The following is a 23,429-nucleotide window of genomic DNA, read 5'->3' on the forward strand; positions in this document are numbered from 1 at the left end:
CAGCTTTCCTTGTGTGTCTACATATTGTCCATGGCTGCTTTTATACTACAATGGCAGAGGTGAGTAGTCCCAAGGGAAACCTTGTAGTCCCCAAAGTCTAAAATGTTTACATCTGGCCCTACAATGAAACTTGCTGGCAAGTTGGTTTAAACATTGCTTGCTTTCTTGTGTATTTGAGTCTATGATAAAAATAAAATGTATATATTATTCAAAATTTAATTCTTTAAAGTTGTCTTTACACATTAAAACTTATGTATACTTCTTGGGAATGATGAAATAAACTATTTTAAAATGTTGATTTTGATGTTATTACTGTAAATAAGGTTTCCATTTCTTTGATGATAAAGAAATTTGGGCCTGTTGTAAAATTTACAAATACAGAGTACCTACTAAGATAATCTAAAAATCATAATTGGCTTAGATGCGTCTTAAGAGGTACTATAAAAGGATTTATATAATTAAAATACTTTAAGAGAGTCTATATCCAATGGAAAAAATTCCCCATTTTGTTGGGAATCTGGAGAAGACAGTAGGTAAATCCATGTAAAACCTTCTGGTAAGATTGCCAGAGGAATCAGAGTAAGTCGGATGATGTGTTGAAATGGGGTTTGCAAATTTTGTTTTCTTGAACTACTTGAGTAGACAAGATCTATATTGGATTCAATCCAGCATATGACCCTTCTAATACAAAAACTCTTACCTCTTGCTGTTTAAATGTATTGTCTTGGACTTTGTCATTCAGTGTTTTGATATTGAGCTGCAAATCAAGCAATGTGGTATTCAGATTTATTAACGACTTGGAGATTTCATCTATCATGTTTCCATGTCCCCGAACTGAGGAAACCAAGGTACTCAGCTGGAGAAGAACATCATTAAATCTTTGATCAGTCACCAGACTAAAATTCTGGAAATGCTCTGAATCTATGAGATTGGCTTCTGTATCTGAAATGTATTGGATTCTCTTCTCCATGTTGCTCATTTGTTCCATAACAACTTCTTGAAATCTCATCTCATCTTCACTGTCATTTCCTTTTCCTGTGAGACTTTGAGATATATCATTTGCATTAATTGGATCAACTGTGCAATTCTTCATTTCCCACTTCAGGAGCTGTGCTGTATATTTAAGTAAAAATAAACAGAGTCATGGCCTGTGTCCTTAAATACATATACCATTCCATTCTGTTTCATTCCATTCCATTCTAACATTTTGAATGCTGTCCTAAACTGGGTACTTATTTTAAATATACAATGTGTGAACCACATGACACACATTATAGAAAGGAAGATAGCCTCCTTTTCCCACTTTACATTAGAATTTATTCTAGGATCAAGTCATTCTTTCTGAATTGCTGCTTATATGCATCTTTGGAACCACCGTATTTGGCTTTGACAGTATGATTATGAAGTGCATTGTGTCCTACTCCTCAGGTTTGTTAGGATAAAATGAGATAATGCTTAACACAGTATCTGAAGCAAGCATGTTGAATACATTAGCTGTTAGGAAGATAAATGATGTGACAAAAACAATATGTGGTAAAAGTATAAGTATTAGTGTTATCCACCATATGAATAAATTGTTGGCTCATCTTCCTCATCCAATCACTTAAGCTGGCAGAGAATTGTCATTTTCAGTTTATGCAGGCCTAATTTATTATTGGTGGGACAGGAAATTGAGCAAATATTTTTTTCACTTTAAAAATATTATTTTTAAAATAATTCTCTTTACCCATTCTAAAATATATATTCATAATGAAAACTTTTAAAAGGTAGGTAACAAAGAAAAAATAATTTACCATTAATCTCACTATCCTGAGTTAAATGCCAACATTTTGGTTGTATGTATACCAAATCTGTCTCTTTTCACTAGCATATTATTATTACAAAAATAATTTTAATACCAATGTATTATCTGCATGGATCTACTAGATTTATTTAACAAAACTCCTTCACTTAATTTGTTCTGTTTTTACTAATATACCCAATTCTTTGATAAACAATCTTTTAAGTAATTATTTCCTAAAAAAGAAAGAAAGGAAGAAAGGGAGAAAGAAAGGAAGAAAGGAAGGGAAGGAGAGAAAGAAAGAAAGAAAGAAAGAAAGAAAGAAAGATCTTCCTTCCTTCCTTCCTTCCTTCCTTCCTTCCTTCCTTCCTTCTTTCCTTCCTATTTATTAAATGGTATTTGGGGGATACACAGAGCTGCCAATATATATTTCCAAATGGGCACATGTCCTCTAAAAAAGGCAATTACTTTGTGAAAGGATCTAGAGCAACATGTATGGAGCTTCAAATCATGAAAGGCATAAACATTAGCTTTGCAGATAAAAAGAGCACATAATTATGCACAATAAAGAAAATATTAAATAACATTTTAGTACTGATCAGTGATAGTTAAGATTTTTTTTCATATCTCCCTCTGTATCTATCTATATTATTATTTTATCTACATATATATCAGTCTTTTATTCATTTATTTTGAATGCATTAAGATTTTTCACATTTGATCATTATTTAGCAATAAAAAGAGTTTCTGTATATGGTTTGAAATATATATCTACATAAAGAGCTATACCTGATATGTAAGTTTTCTTAGTAAAAAATGATATGGCAATATTATCAGCCACATGGATTTTTGAGAATTAAGTGACATAACACATAAAAGATAATTAGCTCCACCCTGAGTTCAAGGTTACCTGCTATATAAATGAAAGGCTGGTGTTTAGTCAGGAACAAGCTGCCTGATTCTAGAATCTAGTTCCATTCCTCAATTACTAGCTGGGGTACTTTGGGAAAGTTCTCTTCTTAGGTTCCTCAAAGACAGGTAGTAACTACCTCCAACAGTGATGTTCAGGATGCATAAGATACGGCATGTAAATCCCATAGCACACAGATGGCCCATAGGAAAATTCTATTCAAATTAAAGTGCCTTATCCATGAAAGATATGATATTAGTTTACAGTCTTCACCATCTTTACTTAAACTCTTTGATGATGGCTACTATTGTAGCTATTATTATATGAGGAATAAGTATGAAGCTATGTATGCGATTAAATCCTAATTTTTAAGAAGCCACATTATATCATGTCTTCCTAGTTATATTCTTTAAAATTAGCTTATCTGAATTAATAAAATGCTTGACAATGTTTCTATATAAACCACAGAGTCTGTGTTATTTTATACTTCTTACTTTATCAATAAAGTGGATTTAAAAAGTCTATTTTTTAGTTAATCTCATCACATATATTACATTGTGAGGGGCAAGTTCTGGACTGACAGGCTCACTCAGGCATTTAATTCTATGATTTATATATTAAGCACCTGTAAGTATAGAGCACTGTTTGAGCAATTCTGGAAATGTAAAACTGAGAAAGGATTTTGACTATTATAGAGATCCAAGCTAACAATTTTTACAAAACTATTTCAAATATGTCCCTTAAAAATGTTCCTTTCATGATGATTATTGTTTTCTTAGGTAGAAAGTAAGAATCCAGGTTCTGGAGTGGAACTGCCTGGGTTAGCAATTCTCACTCTTTCCTTTTTAATCTGTGATCTTGGGCAAATTATCCTGTCAGTGCTTCTATTATACTAATTGTATGATAGATACTAATAGTCGGTGTCAAATAATTCAATGAGCTAATATATGTAAAGTGCTTATATTATTTCCAGGTATATAAGCATTTGGTAACTTTCAGCTTTTGTGTTATTAATATTTTGGATTCGAATTCTGTGAGTTATTTATCTGTATGCATCAATATTTTCAATAAACAATTAATATTGTTTAATATAGAAAACTGGGGGAGATTGGGCATTGCAATGACTACTGTAGTATCCGGACTTTATTTTACTAAGCATAGTGATCTAATTGCTCAACCATGTAATTTTTCTCTTCCAGGAAACAGTTTTTATTTCATATGGATAAAGCAAATCTTTTTCACAGGATGGAGAGGAAAGACTTGAACTGACAAAATATCACGTGACCAAAGGCTTCCATCTGACATGGACTTCACCATAAAGTTGACAATAAAGACTACATTTTGCTTACAGATTTACAAGCACAACGCTGTTTGTTTTCCCAAATCCTATAGGAAAACTAATTTAATCCTAACTTTTCAAAAAAAAAAAAAACTGTTTAACTCTGTACCATAAATCTAGCTAAAGAATGCCAGAGTTCAGATTTTCAAATGTTCATCTCTTTCATTACCATTGGAAAGATGGCATTTTGTGACTTTTCTATTTCATATTTGAAAGGAGACAAACTTTTATGGCTTGTGCAAACCCCCAGGGAGAGAGTGATATTTGATTTCACAGATCACATTCACTCCTTCATGTTGCTAATATCTTTTCTTGCCAAAAATTTGTATTATTTTGAGCTAAAGAGTCTTCAGTATTTCAGCAACAATTATATGTACATTAATCCTAGATTGTATTTTATTGAACAGAGACATTATGATGTTGTTTTACTATGATAGAGATACGGGAGTTTCATTAAGAAATGACAGCATATGGAGTAGCTTTTATCATTAAGAAGTACCTTTCATCGGGCAGCCCGGGTGCTCAGTGGTTTAGCATCACCTTGGGCCCAGGGCCCAGGTTGTGATCCTGGAGACCCAGATGGAGTCCCACACTCAGGATCCCTGCATGGAACCTGCTTCTCCCTCTGCCTATGTCTCTGCCTCTCTCTCTCACTCTGTGTCTCTCATGAATAAATAAATAAAATATTTCTTTTTTTAAAAAAAGAAGTATCTTTCATCATATAAGATATTTTAAATTTAAATGGAGTTTTTATGCACAACGTTTTATTTCATCCATCAATTCATATTTGCCAAAACAGGGTAATTCCTATCTTTTGGGGTATATTTTGTCTTTATTTGTAATTTTTTAATATCAAGTAGAGATATGTGTTGCATTTGTTTTGTTTTGTTTTTGAAAAATATTATGATCTATAACTTAATTAAAGTTGAAAATGGATTTGTCAATTGTTTATTCAAGTGTGACAGAAACAATGAGATCTATTCCAAGTTCTGGTGAATTTAAGTGCTAAAGTGAACTTACAAGATTTGAACATTTTTAACTTCTTGTCAGTCTTACTAGATGCCTGCTATAGTTTTAGGAAACAAAATGCCTTTCTTTCTTTCTTCCATTCTATTTTTTTTTTAACAAAACTACTTTGGATCAGTCATTTCAACACAACAATGAATATGGAAACTTGGTAGTATTTTCTAATAGCCCAAAGGCCTTGAACTTGTTAAAATGCTGAATTCTTTCCAGACTTCATTGGCCCATTTTGCACGTCTGCTAGATAGAAGTTGCATTTCCTGGCATTGACTCTGCAGGCCATGGTTTATATAAAAGTGATAGCCTTTTATAACTGGCTTATATTTAATGATCCCAAGCAATGAAACATCTTTCAATTGTGCATTTCAAATGAACAAAAGCTATACATAAACAACATACAAATAATCTCAATTCATCACGAAGTCAGCTGTGTAATGACAGACATATCAGGTCCTTTTCCATAGATGGCTGTGGTTGGTTTGCTTGGCTGATCAGTTTGGTTTGCTGTGGTTAGTTTTTGTTTTCATTTTTTTTTAATGATCAAAATAGGAATTAATTTTTACCTGTGGTAATATTTTCTTGGCTAAAATTATGGAAACTGTTTTGCATGTGTGTGTGCGTTTGTGTGTGCATGCATTTAATTGGCCAATCACATTTGTTCTAAAAATTCAATTACACTGGGAGATAGTAGACCATAGAGGTTGGGAGTCAAGACTCATGGGTGACAACTGCAGCTCTACTACTGAATAGTCTGTTTCCTTTTGTGGATAATAAGGATAAGTATATGTCTGCTCAAGGGCAATTGTAAAGGTATATTAAGATAATCTGTGGAATACTTATAAGCCAGTGTCTGTAGTAAATTCCAAAAGTGACAGCTACTGTCACAGTTGTTGTTTTATCAAACTTTCTTTTTTTATTTTGAGGAGATGCCATCAGGTTATTTTTAGAAATGTTTTTTTTTTTTTTTTTTTTTTTAGAAATGCTTTAAATAATAGCCTTATGAAACATGTGGCCATATTCCTGAGAGATATCCCTGAAATATAGGTCATTATTGTGCAAGATCTCCTCTTTGAAAACTTACAGAATATTTCTTTCTCCTCTCAGTACTAGGAACAGAAGAGGTTCTCCCCCCAAAAAAACAACTGGCTTGTCTTCTTATTGTTGTTTTGTTTTGTTTTAGGCATTGTGAATGTAAATGGTCCTGCTTATATCTTTACATTGGCAACTGGAATACTTATTATAAAATTCATGATCCACCACTAGAAGTACATAGGACTCCAGAGGATAACATTTTTTGGAATGGTCTAATCCATTCCATCTCACCTTAACATACCTATATTTTTATCTTGATCTTCCATTCTCTATTCTATTTTTTATTTTTTTACTAAATAACTTTGAAGAATCTTTTTTTAATTTATGAATTTGAGGAACACTTTGTGATATGACGTTTCCCTTGTGAGTCTCCCCTATACAAAAGATTGAACTCTTGCTTTTGTTTCTACAATAACTAATTCACAGAATGAGTTGCTAAGTTTCAAAACTCTAGATACTGTACCTGCCATTATTCCGATGATTGGTATGAGAACTACAAACACAAGGAGATAAAGGATAATCAGTGCAGCTTTGAGAGACTTCAGTTTCTCTTGAACGGCAGGGCCATTTTTAGGATCTGAGAAAAACAAAACCCCAACCTACTGTTAGAAAACTTAACTCTTCTTACCTAGCATTTTGGTAATCTCCAGTTCTATCATTGCTACCAAGCCTATGGAACAAAAAATTGGTCCCCATTTATTCAGGAGGAAGCAAAAGAACAGTCATAGGAAAAGCCAATCTGGACCTCACTATGAACATCTGATTTATTTTCCTTAACTAAACATCTATGACAGTTAACTGTCCTCTATACTTGTACTTGTCTCATTTAGAGGCATTAGTTAGCTGACAAATTTTAATATGTTTTGGATACATTTTAATAATGATGCCAACATATTCAAACATAAATTTTATTCTGTTTCATGTGGGAATATATTCTGAGCAAAAATCAGATTCCTCAAGTAACTATATAATTATGATTTTTTTCAGACTTTAAATCAGATAAAAGAGACATCTGTTTTCAATGTTAATTATGCAAATTCTTTTCCAATTTCATTTCAATAATTCTGTATTTAGATACCTCTTATGATTTGAATACTTTAAAAATGAAAAAAATGAAAGAAAAGTGTTCACATTTTGACTAAACTTTGGAATAGATCAATGAAGCCCATCCTATGGGCATTTCAGAAAATATTAATATTTTCATACTATCCATTTATTGGGAATAGTGATTCACATAATGGGATACTAATTGTAGAAAAGTTAACACAATGTGGATGGGAGTCTTAGTAGGGGACAAAGACATTTTCTCTGATTAGGTGAATAAGACACCCATTAAAAATTTCTTTCCTGGGCACCTGGATGGCTCAATTAAGCATTTGCCTTTGGCTCAGATCATGATTTTTGTGTCCCAGGATCGAGCCCCACATTAGGCTTCCCATTCAGTGGTGTGTCTGCTTCTCCCTCTGCCCTTCTTCCTGCTCATTATCTCTCTCATTCTCTTTCTCTGTCTCAAATAACTTTAAAAAAATCTTAGATTTTTCTAAAAATTTTATCCCATGGCCATTGGTTTCACTGCACAATAAAAAGGTGGTAAATTCCCAATTTAAAAACAAAAGTTTAGATATTATTTTACAATGATCTACGAAGGATTGAAAAGGAGAGAAAATTTTTAAGCAAAAATAAGACCCAGAAAAGCTAAAAAAAAAAAAAAAAAAAAAAAAGAGAGAGAAAGATCTAAGGAAAAAGAAAAAGAACAACCCACAAAACAAGCAAGATGGGATATCCTTTTGCCAGGATGAATGAGCCTGAAACTCATCAACCATCTCCTGTATTTTTAATTTACAATCAAATCCTCTGCATTCTGCCTTTCAAGTAGCTCTCCAAAGTTCCTGTTGCCTTTTCTCTGTCTCCAATGCCTCTGTCCTCCCTCCTCAATCTCTCAACATCTCTACCTTAAACAGCTTTTACTACGATCTTTTTTCCTTTTGTCTCATCAATTCCACGCACACTCTCCCATCTATCGTTTGTGTAGAGTGCAATACCCCTATGCCTTGGGGTTACCGTCTGTATTTCAGATTTGTCTGTGTAAGAACTCATCCATCTTGTCACTCGCATATGCTGCTTCCTCTGACTGAAATTTCTGTGGATCCTCTTTCATCCACTCTACCCTTTTGGTGAAATGTATTCAGCCTTTAAAGCTCAGCAGAATTATACGCAACTAGGTCCTGCTGCCTTAAAAGACCCCATCCAGGGGCTCCTGGGTGGCTCAGTCAGTTGGGTGTCTGCCTTTGCCTTGGATCATGGTTTTGGGGTCCTAGGATTGAGCCCTATGTCAGATTCCCTGCTTGGCAGAGAGTCTGCTTTTCCCTCTGCTGTTCCCCCTATTTGTGCTCTCTACTCTCTCTTGTGCTCTTTCTCTCTCTCTCTCTCTTAAATGAGTAAATATTTTTTTTAAAAAAAGAACCCATCCAGATATAACCGAATACTGATTCTTTTGAGCTCTTGTAACCATGCAAACCTCTGTCTCAACACTGTTGTAGATTGAATTATTTCCACACAAGAGATACTATTGACTTCTGAACCCCAGTTGCCTGTAAATGGGATCTTATTTGGAAATGCGGTCTTTGGAGGTATAATCAAGTTAAGATAAGGTCATACTGAATAAAGTGGGCCCTTGGCCAATGGTTGGTGTCCTTACAAGAAGAGTAGAGGACACATTAAGCCACAGGAAGAAGACCGGCCATGTGAAGATGGAGGCAGAGATAGGAGTGATGCATTTATAAGCCAAGGAACAATAAGAATTGGCAGGAGCAACTAGAAGTTAGGAAGAGGAGGGTAATGATTCTTCCCTAGAGCCTTGAAAAGGAGCTGCCTTGCTGAGATCTTGACTTCAGATTTCTGGCCTTTAGAACTGTGAGAGAATAAATGTTTGAAGCCACACTATTTCTGGTGATTTCTTACAGCAGCCCTAGGAGCCTAATACAAACACATACCACCCATGATTTTCAGATATTAATTAGTGGTGCTAGAAATCAGAGGACTCTATCAATACTGTGGACCAATTTCACCTATTACAAAGCTTCCTTAGTCCAACCTAAGTTTATTTTCTCTTTGGCCTGAAAAGAGGAGAAGACCTACTTATCCAATAAGTCTTATTTTAACATTCATACAAAGGTAAGGTAAGTTCCAGGACTGTAATTTTACACAGTGTCACTACCTGTAAGGACAAGTCCATGGGCACCCCACCCTTCTACTTACTCAGAGGAAGCAAGGCTGTCATTGAACGAGCATCAAACTTCACAGATTCTGAGTAGTTATCAGGGTCATCCTGGTGATCGGGAAACCTATCCCAGGGTTCCATACTTCTATCAGACACATGGGAAAAACATATTCATTACACATGAAAGGTCGAGGGTCCTTTGGCATAATGTTTCAAGTTGAAATTTAAAACTCAAATTCAATTTTAGCAAGGGAACATGTAAGATTGATTACTTAAACTTACCTTACCCATCTGCCATATCTAGCAATATATTGTATCTACCCACAAGTTTTAATTTTAACATTGAAAGACAGACCTACATGGAATCCACTCATGTATCTTTCTGTGGACAAATGTGTATCTGTGTTTATAGATGTGTGTTCTTTGAGAGGGGGAGGTAACACTCCCTTACCTTAAAAAAAAAAAAAATCTTTTCCGAAGTGATAGAAAACAACTGTTTAGCTGAAAAGAAAAAGAATTTCCCTTAGAACAAACAGTTGAACAACATTTGGAGCAAATATTTCCTGTGATCTTTTATTAGAGGTTCTGGATAAAACAAACAGTTACGCAAAATCTGAAGCAAATATTTCCTGTGATCTTTTATCAGAGCCTCATGAGCCAGTTTTTCCTTTGCCAAGGCATCTGTTTATCACTTTTGAAAGATAAAGTCTAGTCACTAGATTAAAGCACAGGAAAAACTTAACTCTCCTTTCTCTTCTTATTTGTATTGTTTTCTTTCAGGGCTTCCCTCATTATATATCGAGTGCACCATAAATATGTCTTTGTAGTTTTTGAGCACATTTATATTCTATGACACAATCTATGCCTATATCTCTTTAAGATGCATCAGGATTATTTGAGAGGCTTGATTGATGGGCCTCACCCCAAGAGTTTCTGCTATTTAAGGTAGGGGTCAAGAATTTGCAATTCCAACAAGTTCTCTTAATGATGCAGACTGCCAGCAGTCTGAGGACCACATTTTAAAAACATTTTTCAGTGAAAAAAAAAATGTATGACTTTTTCTTGGAAACAGTTCAGTTCATTTGATTGATAAATTTAGCATAAAGTCGACATCTTCTGATCATTTCTTATTTTCTCTAATGCTGAGTTAGGGATTCAGTACAGCTGAGGTTTTAACTGAGTGCACAGGCAACTCTAGGACACCAAACTCACATCCTGTCCAGGAAATGGAGGACAATCATTCCTATGCAAACATTCATCCTGCTTTGGGGAGAGGTATTGAGCAGTTAGGATGTGACTGAACTGTCAATATATTTCTTTTTAAATATTACCAAGGCGATTCTTTATTTTGCAGTTTGCAATGACAATCTTTGTATATACATCATTCTATGGATTGGTTGTAGTTCCTGTAAATCCTTTGATCTGACCAAGGACTGTCTTTAAATGATTTGGCTACTGTGGAGAAAGGGGACAGAGGGGGAAGGTAAAGGACTTAGATCTTCTTTTCATACTCAGAGATAAAGTAAAAGAAAGAAATAATTATCTGGGAAAATTGACCATTATAGGAAACCAAATTGGATATTGGATAATTCAGTTGCAAACTCCCCTATCTCCCCCTTTTAAATTTATTCTATTATTTGATTTGGATGATAGCTTTACTTGGCAAGCAAAACAAACAAACAATTTTAAAAACTAACATGATGAGAAAGCTTAGCTGAATTCATTTTAAAACTATAGTTCAAAGTAATTGGGCCTAATGTAGCAAAGCTGTTTATCTTTTAATTTAGTTTATAAAGAATGGGCTCACAAATATGAGGGGAACAAAACCTTAAGAGACTTTTATTGAGAACACACTGAGGGTTGATGGAGGGATGTGAGTGGGAGATGGGCTAGATGGTGGATGGGGATTAAAGAGGACTCTTGTGATATGCACTAGGTGTTGAATGTAAGTGATGAACCACTGAATTCTACTCCTAAAACCAATATTACACTGTATTTTAACTAGAATTAAAAAAATATTTTTTTAAAAGAATGGGGTCATAATGTGTATGTTTATATATGCCTGCTATTAACCAGAAATCTTTTCCTGTCAGGCTGTTTACTGGCCCCTCCTCCTTGGGCATGACCATGGCTTTTGTCCTAATATTTGTGATACTATAACTCCATTTTCACATAAATGAAAGGAAAGATCTCATATTATTAGTCTTCTAGATGGTAATATTTTTGTAAAAAAGATGAAACCTGTTGAATCTGATAATCTCTCTAGACCTTGAATGACATAAGAGGATGGACCATGTCTGTTTTCATTCATCAATTAGCAGGATCTAAAGCAACTTGTAATAAAGAATATATTTAATAAATATTTGCTAAATGAATGGACTAGACTTTTTTAATAAGATATTGTCATATATTAGTTTTGTTTTTGGTTTTTAAACAAGATGGATATTTGTAGATACTGTGACCAAAAGGATGTGCTTCTAATAAAGAACTTCCTGGCAAATGAGTTGTGCCCATGACTCAGATCTAGCCTTCCTTTCTTCCTTCCTTTCTTTTCTCCTTTCCTCCCTTCCTTCTGTCCTTCCTTCCCTTCTCTCTCTCTCTTTCTTTTTCCTTCCTTCCTTCCTTCCTTCCTTCCTTCCTTCCTTCCTTCCTTCCTTCCTCTTTCTTTCTTCTTTATTGTTTTTTTGTAGTCTGTATCCTTACATTTCTGGTAGCTTCCTTGAACTGAACCAAATGTTAGGACTGGGTGACTATGTCATGCTGTTGACACACTGCCATTCACTCTAGCTTTTTCCTTATTAGCACCCATTTTTACTTTGTCAGATCCAGTTGACAACATCTCATTGTAGTTCTCAGGGAAGCATTACTAACACCATGGCTGGGAAAGCTCCTTTTTTTGAAGGAGTATCTTTGTTGTGGAGAATGTGTATCATTCCTGGTTGCCACCCTCAAGTGTCAATAACGTCTTTCAGTCCTTATGTTACTGCTTCCCTAGCAAAAAACAAAAAACAAAACAAAACAACAACAACAACAACAACAAAAAAAAACGGCAAAAACTTTATCCCCACCCACACAATTCCAAATACCTATTTCTCTTTGAGAACCACTCTTCAACATAAATCCCCAACATGGATGGAAGGTTGGGAGCTATCTCTCTCTCTCTCGCTACAATATTTGAGCAATCTGTTAACATGTTTTTAATGAAGATTTGCTTTCATGCAAAAAGTATCTTTGTGAACTTCAGCAACAATACAGATTCCTCGAATTGTTTTTGGAGATATCTCTCAAATCATTCCCTGTGTGTTTATGTATACATATATGATATGACAACTGCTAAATCTATACAGATGCTTCTTACAGAAAACTTAAACATTTTATTATTTTAAAGAAAGAAAGTGGCAAATCCATAATGGCAATCTACTGATCTAATCTTGGCTTCAATAAAGCAGGATGAATGCTATTTTTATCCATATACTTGTTTAGAAGCTCCACATGTTCTTTCAACTAAATTTGTAATCTAGAAGCCATGGGTTAAAGGAGTTTACTTGGGAGATAGAAAGAATTCTACTTTTTTTTTTTAAGGTGGCTCTAGAATGCTAGATGCTACACCATGAAAACAGACAAACAAAAAATAGATATTAGGATACTTCCAATCAATGACTTTAAGATAGAAATACCTATCCCTTCATATAGGCCAATCCAACAAATTTCTATTGTGTATCATTATATCAAGTACTAAGCAATTCAGTAGCATGCCAAGATCAATGCACATAGAATATTCACAACCCCCAAAGATCTTATGTATTAATATGAAAGAGTAAAAATCTTTATAATCATCTGACAGTGATATGTATATATATATATATATATATATATATATATATATATATATATACACACACACACACACACATATACATATACTTTGGTGTGTATATATATACACACACACACCAAAGTAAAGACATAGGCCAAAAGGGAGTGATTAGTTCTTTGACCAAGGGGATAGTTATGGTGGGGACACAGAAAAGATGATCCCTTTATCAAAGTTTTGAAAAGTGAGCAGGAATTAGGATAAGAGTATCCTAGGGATGGAAATCTACTAAAGGGCATAAGGGCAGGGACAGCATGGAGAGTAGAGTGAATCAGCATCACAGAAGCATTAGTTTGAGGCAGAGGGCCCAGCAGACAAGGCCACAGAAGCATGTAGTTGGGGGCAATCTATTCATGAATTCTTCTTTTATTTTTCTGATTGCATAAATTTATCTGGCTTTAACCAACCTACCCAAAATATAATATTGAGGAAGTACCTATAAAAATTAAATTAAAAATTATTCTTTGCTTTGGCAGTAGTGACCTGGCTTATATTACTAGTGATAAAACATACATTGGCCATTAAATATTTTACTTATTTCCCTTTCATGTTGAAATAGAGATGAGGCTCAATTTTGTTTTTATTTGGGCCTTTAAGCTTTACTTTATTTTTTATGGGCTTATGCAGATGATAAACATGGTACAAGTTATTGTATTTCAAACTATAGTTTCTTTGGGTAGTTTTATTAAAATTTTAAAAAAGAAAACCCTCTACTAAATGTCTACAAATGGACTAGCCTAACTGACCACATCTGGGCTATATAAAACCTGGAGGGCTGGAAGGGAGATGAATGTGAAATCTGTTAAGTAGAGTGAAGAGTGAAAAATATTCCTGTCTGGCTACTCTAATGCACCAAGGGAAGTTTTGTTTGTTTTCTGGGGCAGTGTATGACAGAGGTTGGTGAATCATGGACTGTACGTAATACTGGTATATGTTTTTCCAGAAAAATGTTTTTAAGAAGCTGTTTAAATTAATCATAGATGGTGCTGCCATAAGACTGCTGGTATTTTCTGTTGTTATTAAATGCCATCCTCTTTCCAAGAAACTCATCTGCTTCTGTGGCTTGGACCAGTATTTGCATACTGACCAAGCCAAAATGTCCAGCTCAGATCTCAAGTCTCAGAATCAGATTTTTTAAAATAATACAACTAGTCACAATGGTGTATTTTCCACATTGACCTAACTTTTATCTTTCCAGAATTTTTGATATTGGCATATCATCCATTCATATTAGCCAACTGTCATGATAATCATTTATTTATTATTATCTTCTATTTATTGTGTAGTGGGGCATACATTAATGCAGTCAGACACATATATGGCTATATATTGATAATACAGAGGTGGTAGTAAAGCATGATCACCCAAACTAGAAGCCAGGACTTTATTCTATATTACTGTCACCCACAAGACTCCTATCTGACTGCAAAGCAACTTCTGACTTCCCTGGAGCCCTTCCTTCCTCGCTACCTCAATTTATGGATTTCAATTCATTTTTTATCTACCCCAGCCACGCATCTTGGATAGTAGCATAGGGTTGGCATTTAAGGGGAGAATCCAAGGGCATTAAGAAAGAGGAGGAAATTAAAAGAATTGATTAACAAGCACAAAAAATGTAGCACTTGAACAAAGAATAGAATAAAAAAATCAGAATAGAAAATATCTTTCAGGAAAAAAAATATGAGGGATATAAATTCAACAACTAGCATATTGAGTGGGCAAGTAAGGCATGAAGAGCTAGTACTAAAGATAAGGAAGAATGTTCGACACCATGGTAGAAAAACAAGTCAAGGTTATGGAAAAGAAAGAAGAATTTCAAGACATGCATGACCTGTCATATGGAATTTGAGCTATTTTGGTTGTACAGTAGAGGTAGGAGCAGATTTGAAATGTCCAGAAGTAGTAAATGTAGAAAAATGAAAGGCACTGAGTGTATACCAGAAATCTGGTCATGTTCATGCTTTTCTGTTGAGAAAGAGTGCACTAAGATACTACATTGAGAGGAGTTTTATTTTCCCTGCTAATTCCTCATCTCCTAAAGTATTCCATCTTTATCTCCTGCCCAGATCTCTCCAGAACTGTATATGCAGCTGCCTAATAACATCACTATTTGGGGGGATCCCTGGGTGGCGCAGCGGTTTGGCGCCTGCCTTTGGCCCAGGGCGCGATCCTGGAGACCCGGGATCGAATCCCACGTCAGGCTCCCGGTGCATGGAGCCTGCTTCTCCCTCTGCCTGTGTCTCTGCCTCTCTCTCTCTCTCTCTGTGTGACTATCATAAATAAATAAAAATTAAAAAAAAAATCACTATTTGGATTTCCAGTATGTTCCTAATCTAGGGCGTTTTTCTTGGCCCCCACCTTTTCTCATCCTTTTGTTATTACATCTTGTTGTTTTGTTTTCAAATCCTCTATAGAAACTGACTGCTAAAAGGAAAGAAAGAAAGAAAGAAAGAAAAGAAAGAAAGAAAGAAAAGAAAGAAAGAAAGAAAGAAAGAAAGAAAGAAAGAAAGAAAGAAAGAAAGAAAAAAGAAACTGCTTCTCATCACTTGTGCTACAACATCCTCGTTCAAGCCCCATGATCTTGGTCACCTGCACTGTTTTAATAGCTCCCTTACTGAAAGGGAGCACTCCTCTGCTCAAAACTTGTGAACACCTTCCCATCTCACTCAGGTTCTGATTAAAACCTCATTGTTTTAGACCTTTCTCGAGCATCATATTTAAACTTATGATGTACCTCTTTCACTTCTTCTCCATCCTGGTTGGATTTATCCCCCCTAAAGTTTATCACCAACCAACATGAAATACTTTTCCCCTACTTATCTCCTCTATTTTCTATCTACTTTTAACCCTCTTTTTTTTTTTTTTTTTTTTACTGAACATACTCATTATTTACTCAATGTACAAAATACAGACATGGGGAAAATAGCATTAATAACTAATACGTGCTGTTTTACACCTCAGGAAAGGGAAAGTGAAAGTGCTGACCTTAGGGTTTCAACGTCTTTTGCTGAAAAAGCAAAGAATAAAGCTAGGTTTCCATTTTGAGAAAAAGAAAAAAGAAACATGGATGGGATTCAGAAGCTCAATGGACCCCAAATCTGAGAGTTTCACAGGTTACTGTGCTGAACTAGCAGACAAAGAAATATGAGCTCATTATTAATATTGATCCATTTTATTTAATGTGGAACTTAGGGGCTTGCTTGACTTGGTCTCCAGTTTCTTCTAATCAGAGGAACTCTACCCAATAAGAGTAGATAATGTACAGGATTCTGTAGTTTTTCTCTCTTTGGTTCAAAAGACAGAAAGTTACTAGCACTTAGCAGGTGCTCATCACACACATAAATGCATTATAAGGAATAACATAAATAAATGCAAGACAATTATTTTTTGCAAGATGATTAGTTTTCATATTTGAGGATATGCCTCAAGAAAAGTTTGTATTTCACTCATGTAGAAATTTTAAAAGTCGTTTTGGTATACATCATGAAATAAAAGGTTTTTCTCTGAATTGTGCATAAATAAGAAACTGAGACAAAAAATTTCACCCTCAATGTTCTTACTTTACCTCAGTCATTTATTAGATTTACCACATTACTTTAGTTCTTTACACTGATATTATCATTGTAATTTTCTTTAGTCATATTAGAGAACACACACATGCAAAGTTTTATCAGCAGGCAGTGAACAATTCAAACAATTCAAATATACCTTTAAATGTCATTTCCAAAGAGAAAAAGTAACCTCACATTTAGTTACATTCCTACCAAATGTCAATGCACTGAAAAAGGGTTGTGAAATCTTTTGAGTTTGTATAATCTATTAAAAGCATGTTCTCATGAGAAGTGAAACACATCTCTGCAATATCAGCTTTTTATAAAGTGGGTGAAAAGTTTACAGAAGCTGCAACAGGAAAACCATAATGAAAGTGTTTCAATGTTAACCTGTTTGGAAACATATCCTTCAGTTTTTCTTGTTTTTATTATGAAAATATTATCACAATATGAAAGATAAGGTGGGTCAAATGGGAGAAGATGTTTGCAAGTCATATTCTCCAATAAAGGATTAATTTATTTGAAGTATATAAAAAAACTCATATAACTCAGAAAAACAAAAACCAGTTAGATTTAAAGAAAAATGGGCAGGGAAACTGAATAGACGTTTTTCCAAAGAAGACATACAGATGAGCAACAGACACATGAAAACAATCTCAACATCACTAGTTATTAGAAAATGCAAATCAAAACCACAATGAGATATCACCTCATACTTATTAGAATGACTAGTATTAAAAAGACAAGAAAAGAAGTAACAAGTGTTGGTAAGAATATGGAGAAAAGAGAACACTTATGCACCATTGGCTCAAGTACTGTGGAAAATGGTATGGAGGTTCCTCAAAACATTAAAAATAGAAATATCATATGATCCAGCAATTCCACTTTTGGGTATTTATCTGAAGAAAATGAAAACACTAACTCGAAAAGATATATGCACTACTTTGTTCATTGTAGTATTATTTAGAATAGCAGAGATATGTAAGCAACTTAAGTGTCCATTAATAGATAAATGGATAAGGAAGATGTGCTTCTTTAAGATATATATAATGGAATATTGCTCAACCAGAAAAAATAATGAAATATTAGCATTTGTAGCAACACGAGATGGACCTAGAAGGTATTATGCTAAATGAAGCAAGTCAGAGAAAGACAAATACCATATTTTCACAAAACAAATAAACAAGCAAAACAAAACAGAAACAAACTCATAAATACAGAGAACAAGCCAGTAGTTGCCAAAGGGAAAGGAATAGGGGGATGAGCAAAATAGGTAAAGGGGATTAAGAGATATAAACTTCCACTATAAAATAAGTAAGTCACTAGAGATGTAAAGGATAGCATAGGGAATACAGTAAATAACACTGTAATAATTTTGTATGGTGACAGACTTATCATGGTGATCATTTTGTAATGTACATAAATGCCGAATCATTATATTGTATACCTGAAATCAATATAATGTTGTATTTCAACTATACTTATATTTCGAAAAAAATTCTGTCATCTATTCATTTTTATATAAGACAAAATACCATCATTTTCATATGAAATTTGAGTCTTTGCACATATGCATCTGTGTTACATAGTTGATACCACTGTGTATATTACCATCTGGTCTTATATATTTCCCTTAAAATCATATCAATATTTTTATACTTCATGTGATTTTTTAAAAATTTAAACTGATAGGCCAAATAGTAATTCATCAAATCTATCTTATTTATGTTGTCATTTTACTATAATGTAATTTTAAGAACTTTTTCCGTTTTCTTTTGGAGGGAAATGTTTTATTAATATAGATGATAATGATGTTATAAATATTTTCATGATTTAGTTTTCTCCTTTTAAATGTTTCTTTAGGATAATTTACCATATGTTGAACTACCAGGTGAAAGGAAAACTCTAAACTTCGTGGTATCTACTGCCTGAGTGTTCCTTAAAAAGATCATAAAAATTTACAAAGATTCCAACCATACATGAGCATGGCAGTTTTAGGCCAAATTTACCATTATTTAGTAGTAATATTTATTTTCAAATCATTTTGATTTTGATAGGAGTGAAATGATATCTAAAAGTGGCTTTTGTTTTTTATTATTTATTAATGTGGAAGAGATATTTCCATGCAATTATTTATTATTTATTTTTTTCCTTGGGTTTTTGTTTATTCATATCAATTGCTTAGACATCCTAGTGGAACTTTCTATATATAGATATGCATAAAGTCTTTATATGTAATATATGTTCAATGTATATTCTTTCTTCTAAGACTATTCCCAATTCAGACTTATCATCAAACCCTTAATTTCATCCTTAAGATTTGGTGTAAATAAATCCTTAAGATTTGGTGTAATAATAAGTTATTATTTACACCTATATTATTTACACCAAGAAGTACCTTTCTTATTATTTAAAAATAAAAACTTTGGTTTTGTATGAACAGTCAAAAATATATATGAATGAAAATCAAATTAATTATTTGTAAAACTAATAGCTCTACTTTTAAGGAATATTATCTATAAGAGAGATTAACAAAAGAATGGAAACATCCAAATTGTGCCTAATGCCACTGATGCTCATCTTTGGTTGTGAATTCATCCTTGAATTGGAAGTTTAGGCTTGAATACTGACTGTGCCATTTACTAGCTATGTGACCTTTGGCAAATTTTTAATTTATGTGATTTGATTGTACTTCCTTTATATATCTAAAATAGGATTATAATATCAGTTTAAGAATTATTATGAAAACTTAAAATACTTTTTTAAAATTGCCTAGTACACAGGTAACCATCAATAAATAAATACGTTTAAGTACCATTTTTTTTTAATATGGGCTTTTCTTCTTTTACCCTCATAGCCTCTCTATGAGGCATATACCAGTTTTTTCTCCATTTCACAGGGTTAGGAAACTTAAGACCCAGAATATTTAAGTAACTAGTTAGTCTTCAACACCTAGGAAGTAGAGAGGCTTGGATTTAAATATAGGCATGTACCCGCAGAATATTAGCTCCTAAATACTGTATAAAACATTTATAATCTCAGTTCTGTGACTTTTCTATCACTATTCTAACAGGGCCAATGAGAATGCTAACACCCATTTTATGCTCTGTAAATCTCACACATTCTTCAAGAAGAACCTAAGCTTAAACATATCCATGAAGACCTTTTGAAATCCTTTCCCTCTAAGTAATGTAAGTTGACCTCTCTGACATTTCTTTAGTAGTTAACTGTAGCACTTGTAGAACTAGTTAAAGTGCTCAAATTCTATTGTGCTATTTGCCTTAGATCATGAGCTTCCTGAAGACAGGCTATATTTTATTTTTTCTGATCTCTTCCCTCCATCTAGTTCAGCAAACGGCTTATAGTAAATATCCAACCAATATTTGTTATAAAGCAAACACAGGTACTAATAGGCGTTAGGTTAAAGGCATAAGTATTATATGAAAAGTAATGAGATTAATTAAAATAGTCTCAATCATATTTTGAATAAAGTCAATACATTTTTTAAAACATATGGACAATTAAATGGCAAAAATTTCTTACTAGTTCAACCTACAGGATAATTAGTATATTTCATGTATATTTATGCACACACATACATTTTTCTCTTACAAAAAAACCTAGCAGAAATCTCTATTTTTTAATCATTGAAATAACCAGATCAAGTTATTAGCAATGGGAAATTCTACCAAAAATTATTATCTATACAGAAACATGTATGTATGTATACATATAAACATACATATTTATACATCTCACCTATCACACAAACACACACATACACAGAGTAGACACATATAATCAATAGAAGCAATTTTGGAAAAACATTAAAATAAACGTCTTTTACCGTTCGTCCAAAAGACAGCAGCACTGATTTATCCACTTCCCTCTCTTTAGAGTTGAGACCTAAAATCTTTATCACATAGTATTTCAGCATCTGGTCCATGAAGAAAGGAAATGACACATTTGTGTGTTGAAAATTCTTCTTCACAATGCACTTCAATATTACTCTCATCAGTGCACAAGTTTGCAAAATCTAAATTTGTAAGATAACTCATTCCTCTTCCCACTTAGAACATTACAAAAGAAAAGAGAAGTAAAAGGAAAAAGAAACAAGGGTTATTGTAACAGGGTCCATGATATGTGTCAGATTAATTTTTTCCTTTTTTATAAAATCTGTATGCCTTCTGTAACATTCTCACTGTCTATTATTTTGGTTTAATCTCTTTATCTTCTATTAATTCTAATTGGCTTCTCTTTCATATTCTACATTGAGAGAAGACTCCATGTTTAAGTAATTTTCTTCATCCTTTCTCCTAAATCCCTCATTTCTAGTTTCAAACACAAAACACATGGATATCTACCGAGTAAAAGTAATAATCCAAGGGGTGCCTGGATGGCTCAGTCAGTTAAGTGTCTGCCTTCAGCTCAGGTCATGATTTCAGGGTCCTGGAATGGAGCCTGGGATAGAGCTGTCTCTCCACTCCGCCACCCCCTGCATCTGACTCCCAACTCAGTGGGGAGTCTGCTTCTTCCTCCCACTATGCTTCCCCCAATCACATTCCTGCCCCTTCTCTCTCTTCCTCTCAAAAAAAAAAATCTAAAAAAAGGTAATAATCCAATAATGCTCATTTCCCAGCTATATCTATACTGATGTTAACATTATTCATAGATCTCTTTTAAGCACCTAACAAGTTGTGGATTTCCCCAGGAGTGTAGTGAAGGAAAAAGGTCTCAAGTATGGGGTTTGAGCAAACAAAGTTCTTTCACTTTCTATCACCTTGTCAGAATTTTCACTTTGCATCTCATTTAATCACATTCAAATTCCAGTAGAACACACACAAGAAACATACAACATTACATTAATAAGCTAATTTTTAGATCTAATTCTTCTGGAGGAGAGTGTTTATGTTTCACAGAGACTTCTTGGTATCCCAAACAGGGAGGGATCATACTTCCTACAGAGACCACCAAAATGGTCTTGCCATGATGCCAATGGACACCATAGAACGCTATCTTAGAAGACAATAAGCCTGGTAGAAAGAATGCAGGTGCAGGAACAAGGCACAGAGTTTGGGAGGCAGAAATTAACAGTATCACACGGCCATTCTTAGAGGCTAACAGTAACAGTTACAGAAGCATTTAAACAAGCAGCAGAACCATTTAGCCAGGCAGTTTTAGACAAGAAGTTAGGATCACAGATGTGGATGCAGACTGAATCTGCATGAAGGCTTTTAGGCCACTCCTTAACCATGTTAGTTTAAATTTATCACCAAATTCTTAGTGAAGAGGTACTGGAGACACACACCAGAACTCACTCTATTTCCTTTATAACCATTTGTAAATACATCATGTTATAGAATATGGTCCTTTTGTCATCTTAAAAAAAATCTTCAGTTTAAAAACTCCTTCATACATTGTTAAATTTATGTGCCCCTGTCAACACTATGTGATTAGAAAAGTCAGACTCTGGGAATAACAAGCTAAGTAAGACATCAACTTTCCAAAATTCTATCCTAATGAGATTTATTTCTGTCAAAGTGGACTATATTACTAGGATGTCTCTGTAATATTGTATGTATATATTTTTACTTCCATAATGCAAACCACTTCTTTGATTACTTCCACAATCCTCAGCCTATCTCCATATATTTGTATACACATACCCACACATACACACACACACTACAGTTGACCCTTGAGCAAAATGAGCTTGAACAAACTGGGTCTCCTCATATACAAATTTTTTTTTCAATAAATATAGTATAGTACTATAAATGTATTTTTTCTTATTATTTTAATATTTTCTTTGTTCTAGCTTACTTTATTACCAGAATACAATGTATAATACATATTATATACAAAATGTATATTAATCCACTATTTTCATTATTGTTAAGGCTTCCAGTCAACAGTAAGCTATTCTATTACTAGTTAAGTGTTAAGGGAGTCAAAACTTATATGTAGATCTTCAAGTGTATGTGTGGGGGGGGATTAGAAAGTCGGTGCCTCTAACCCTGATGTTGTTCAATGGTCAACTATACATATATATGTATATATTAATATTATACTATATAACAGGATACTAGCTATTTGGTCTTACTATATGTAAGATGCCTTATCAGAGAACTAGGTAGAAAATGTTCAGGTCAAGCTGATGATTAATTGAAAGAACATAAGGAATGTCAAGGAATTGGGGCTTTACATTCATCATTCCATTTGATTTCACAGCAACTTTGTTAGGTCATCTTCCCAATTAAGAAACTAAGCCTTAGAGGTCTTAGAGGTATTAAGTAAATTCCTCTAAGATCTTGTCAAGATCATAGAACTAGGAGTCATCAGAGCTGGTACTCAAACTCAATTAAATCTGATTTCAAAACTGGACAAAAGAGAATTTTTTTCTCAGTCTGAGATCAGTGTCTGTATTCTCAGGGGTCTTGGAAAACAAACCACAAACGTGAGTATCTATCAGGCCATCTACATAGTGGCTATACTATCAGTTACTGCCCTGGGATTCCAATGGCTTCACTTAGGTCCCTTATGAACATGTGTGTCTAGCATGCAGGCTATATAACATTATGCCAAAGTTCAAATAAAGTTTTACAATTAAATATAAAAGTGGGTGGGAAAATGACTTCAA

At 33.9% G+C, this 23,429-nt stretch overlaps 1 protein-coding gene across 4 annotated transcripts in view; it reads right to left on the reverse strand.

The window, feature by feature from the left end:
• The window catches only part of MSR1 (macrophage scavenger receptor 1), a 79,984-nt gene extending 58,680 nt beyond the window's left edge, over positions 1–21,304 (reverse strand). For 2 of the 4 annotated variants that reach the window (XM_072763612.1, XM_072763613.1), the window contains exons 1-5: positions 21,154–21,292; positions 20,637–20,726; positions 9,403–9,509; positions 6,608–6,721; positions 701–1,113 (exon numbers count right to left, since the gene is read on the reverse strand). In XM_072763612.1, the coding sequence (XP_072619713.1) occupies positions 701–1,113; positions 6,608–6,721; positions 9,403–9,505 (630 nt within the window). In that variant the 5' untranslated portion in view covers positions 9,506–9,509; positions 20,637–20,726; positions 21,154–21,292. Of the gene's footprint in view, positions 1–700; positions 1,114–6,607; positions 6,722–9,402; positions 9,510–20,636; positions 20,859–21,153 lie in introns of all 4 variants that reach the window. The other 2 variants (XM_025984569.2, XM_025984570.2) reach the window with 2 other exon arrangements.
• Positions 21,305–23,429: the final 2,125 nt, after the last annotated feature.

Source organism: Vulpes vulpes, chromosome 7 (genome assembly GCF_048418805.1).
Source record: "Vulpes vulpes isolate BD-2025 chromosome 7, VulVul3, whole genome shotgun sequence".
Taxonomy (NCBI): Eukaryota; Metazoa; Chordata; class Mammalia; order Carnivora; family Canidae; genus Vulpes; species Vulpes vulpes.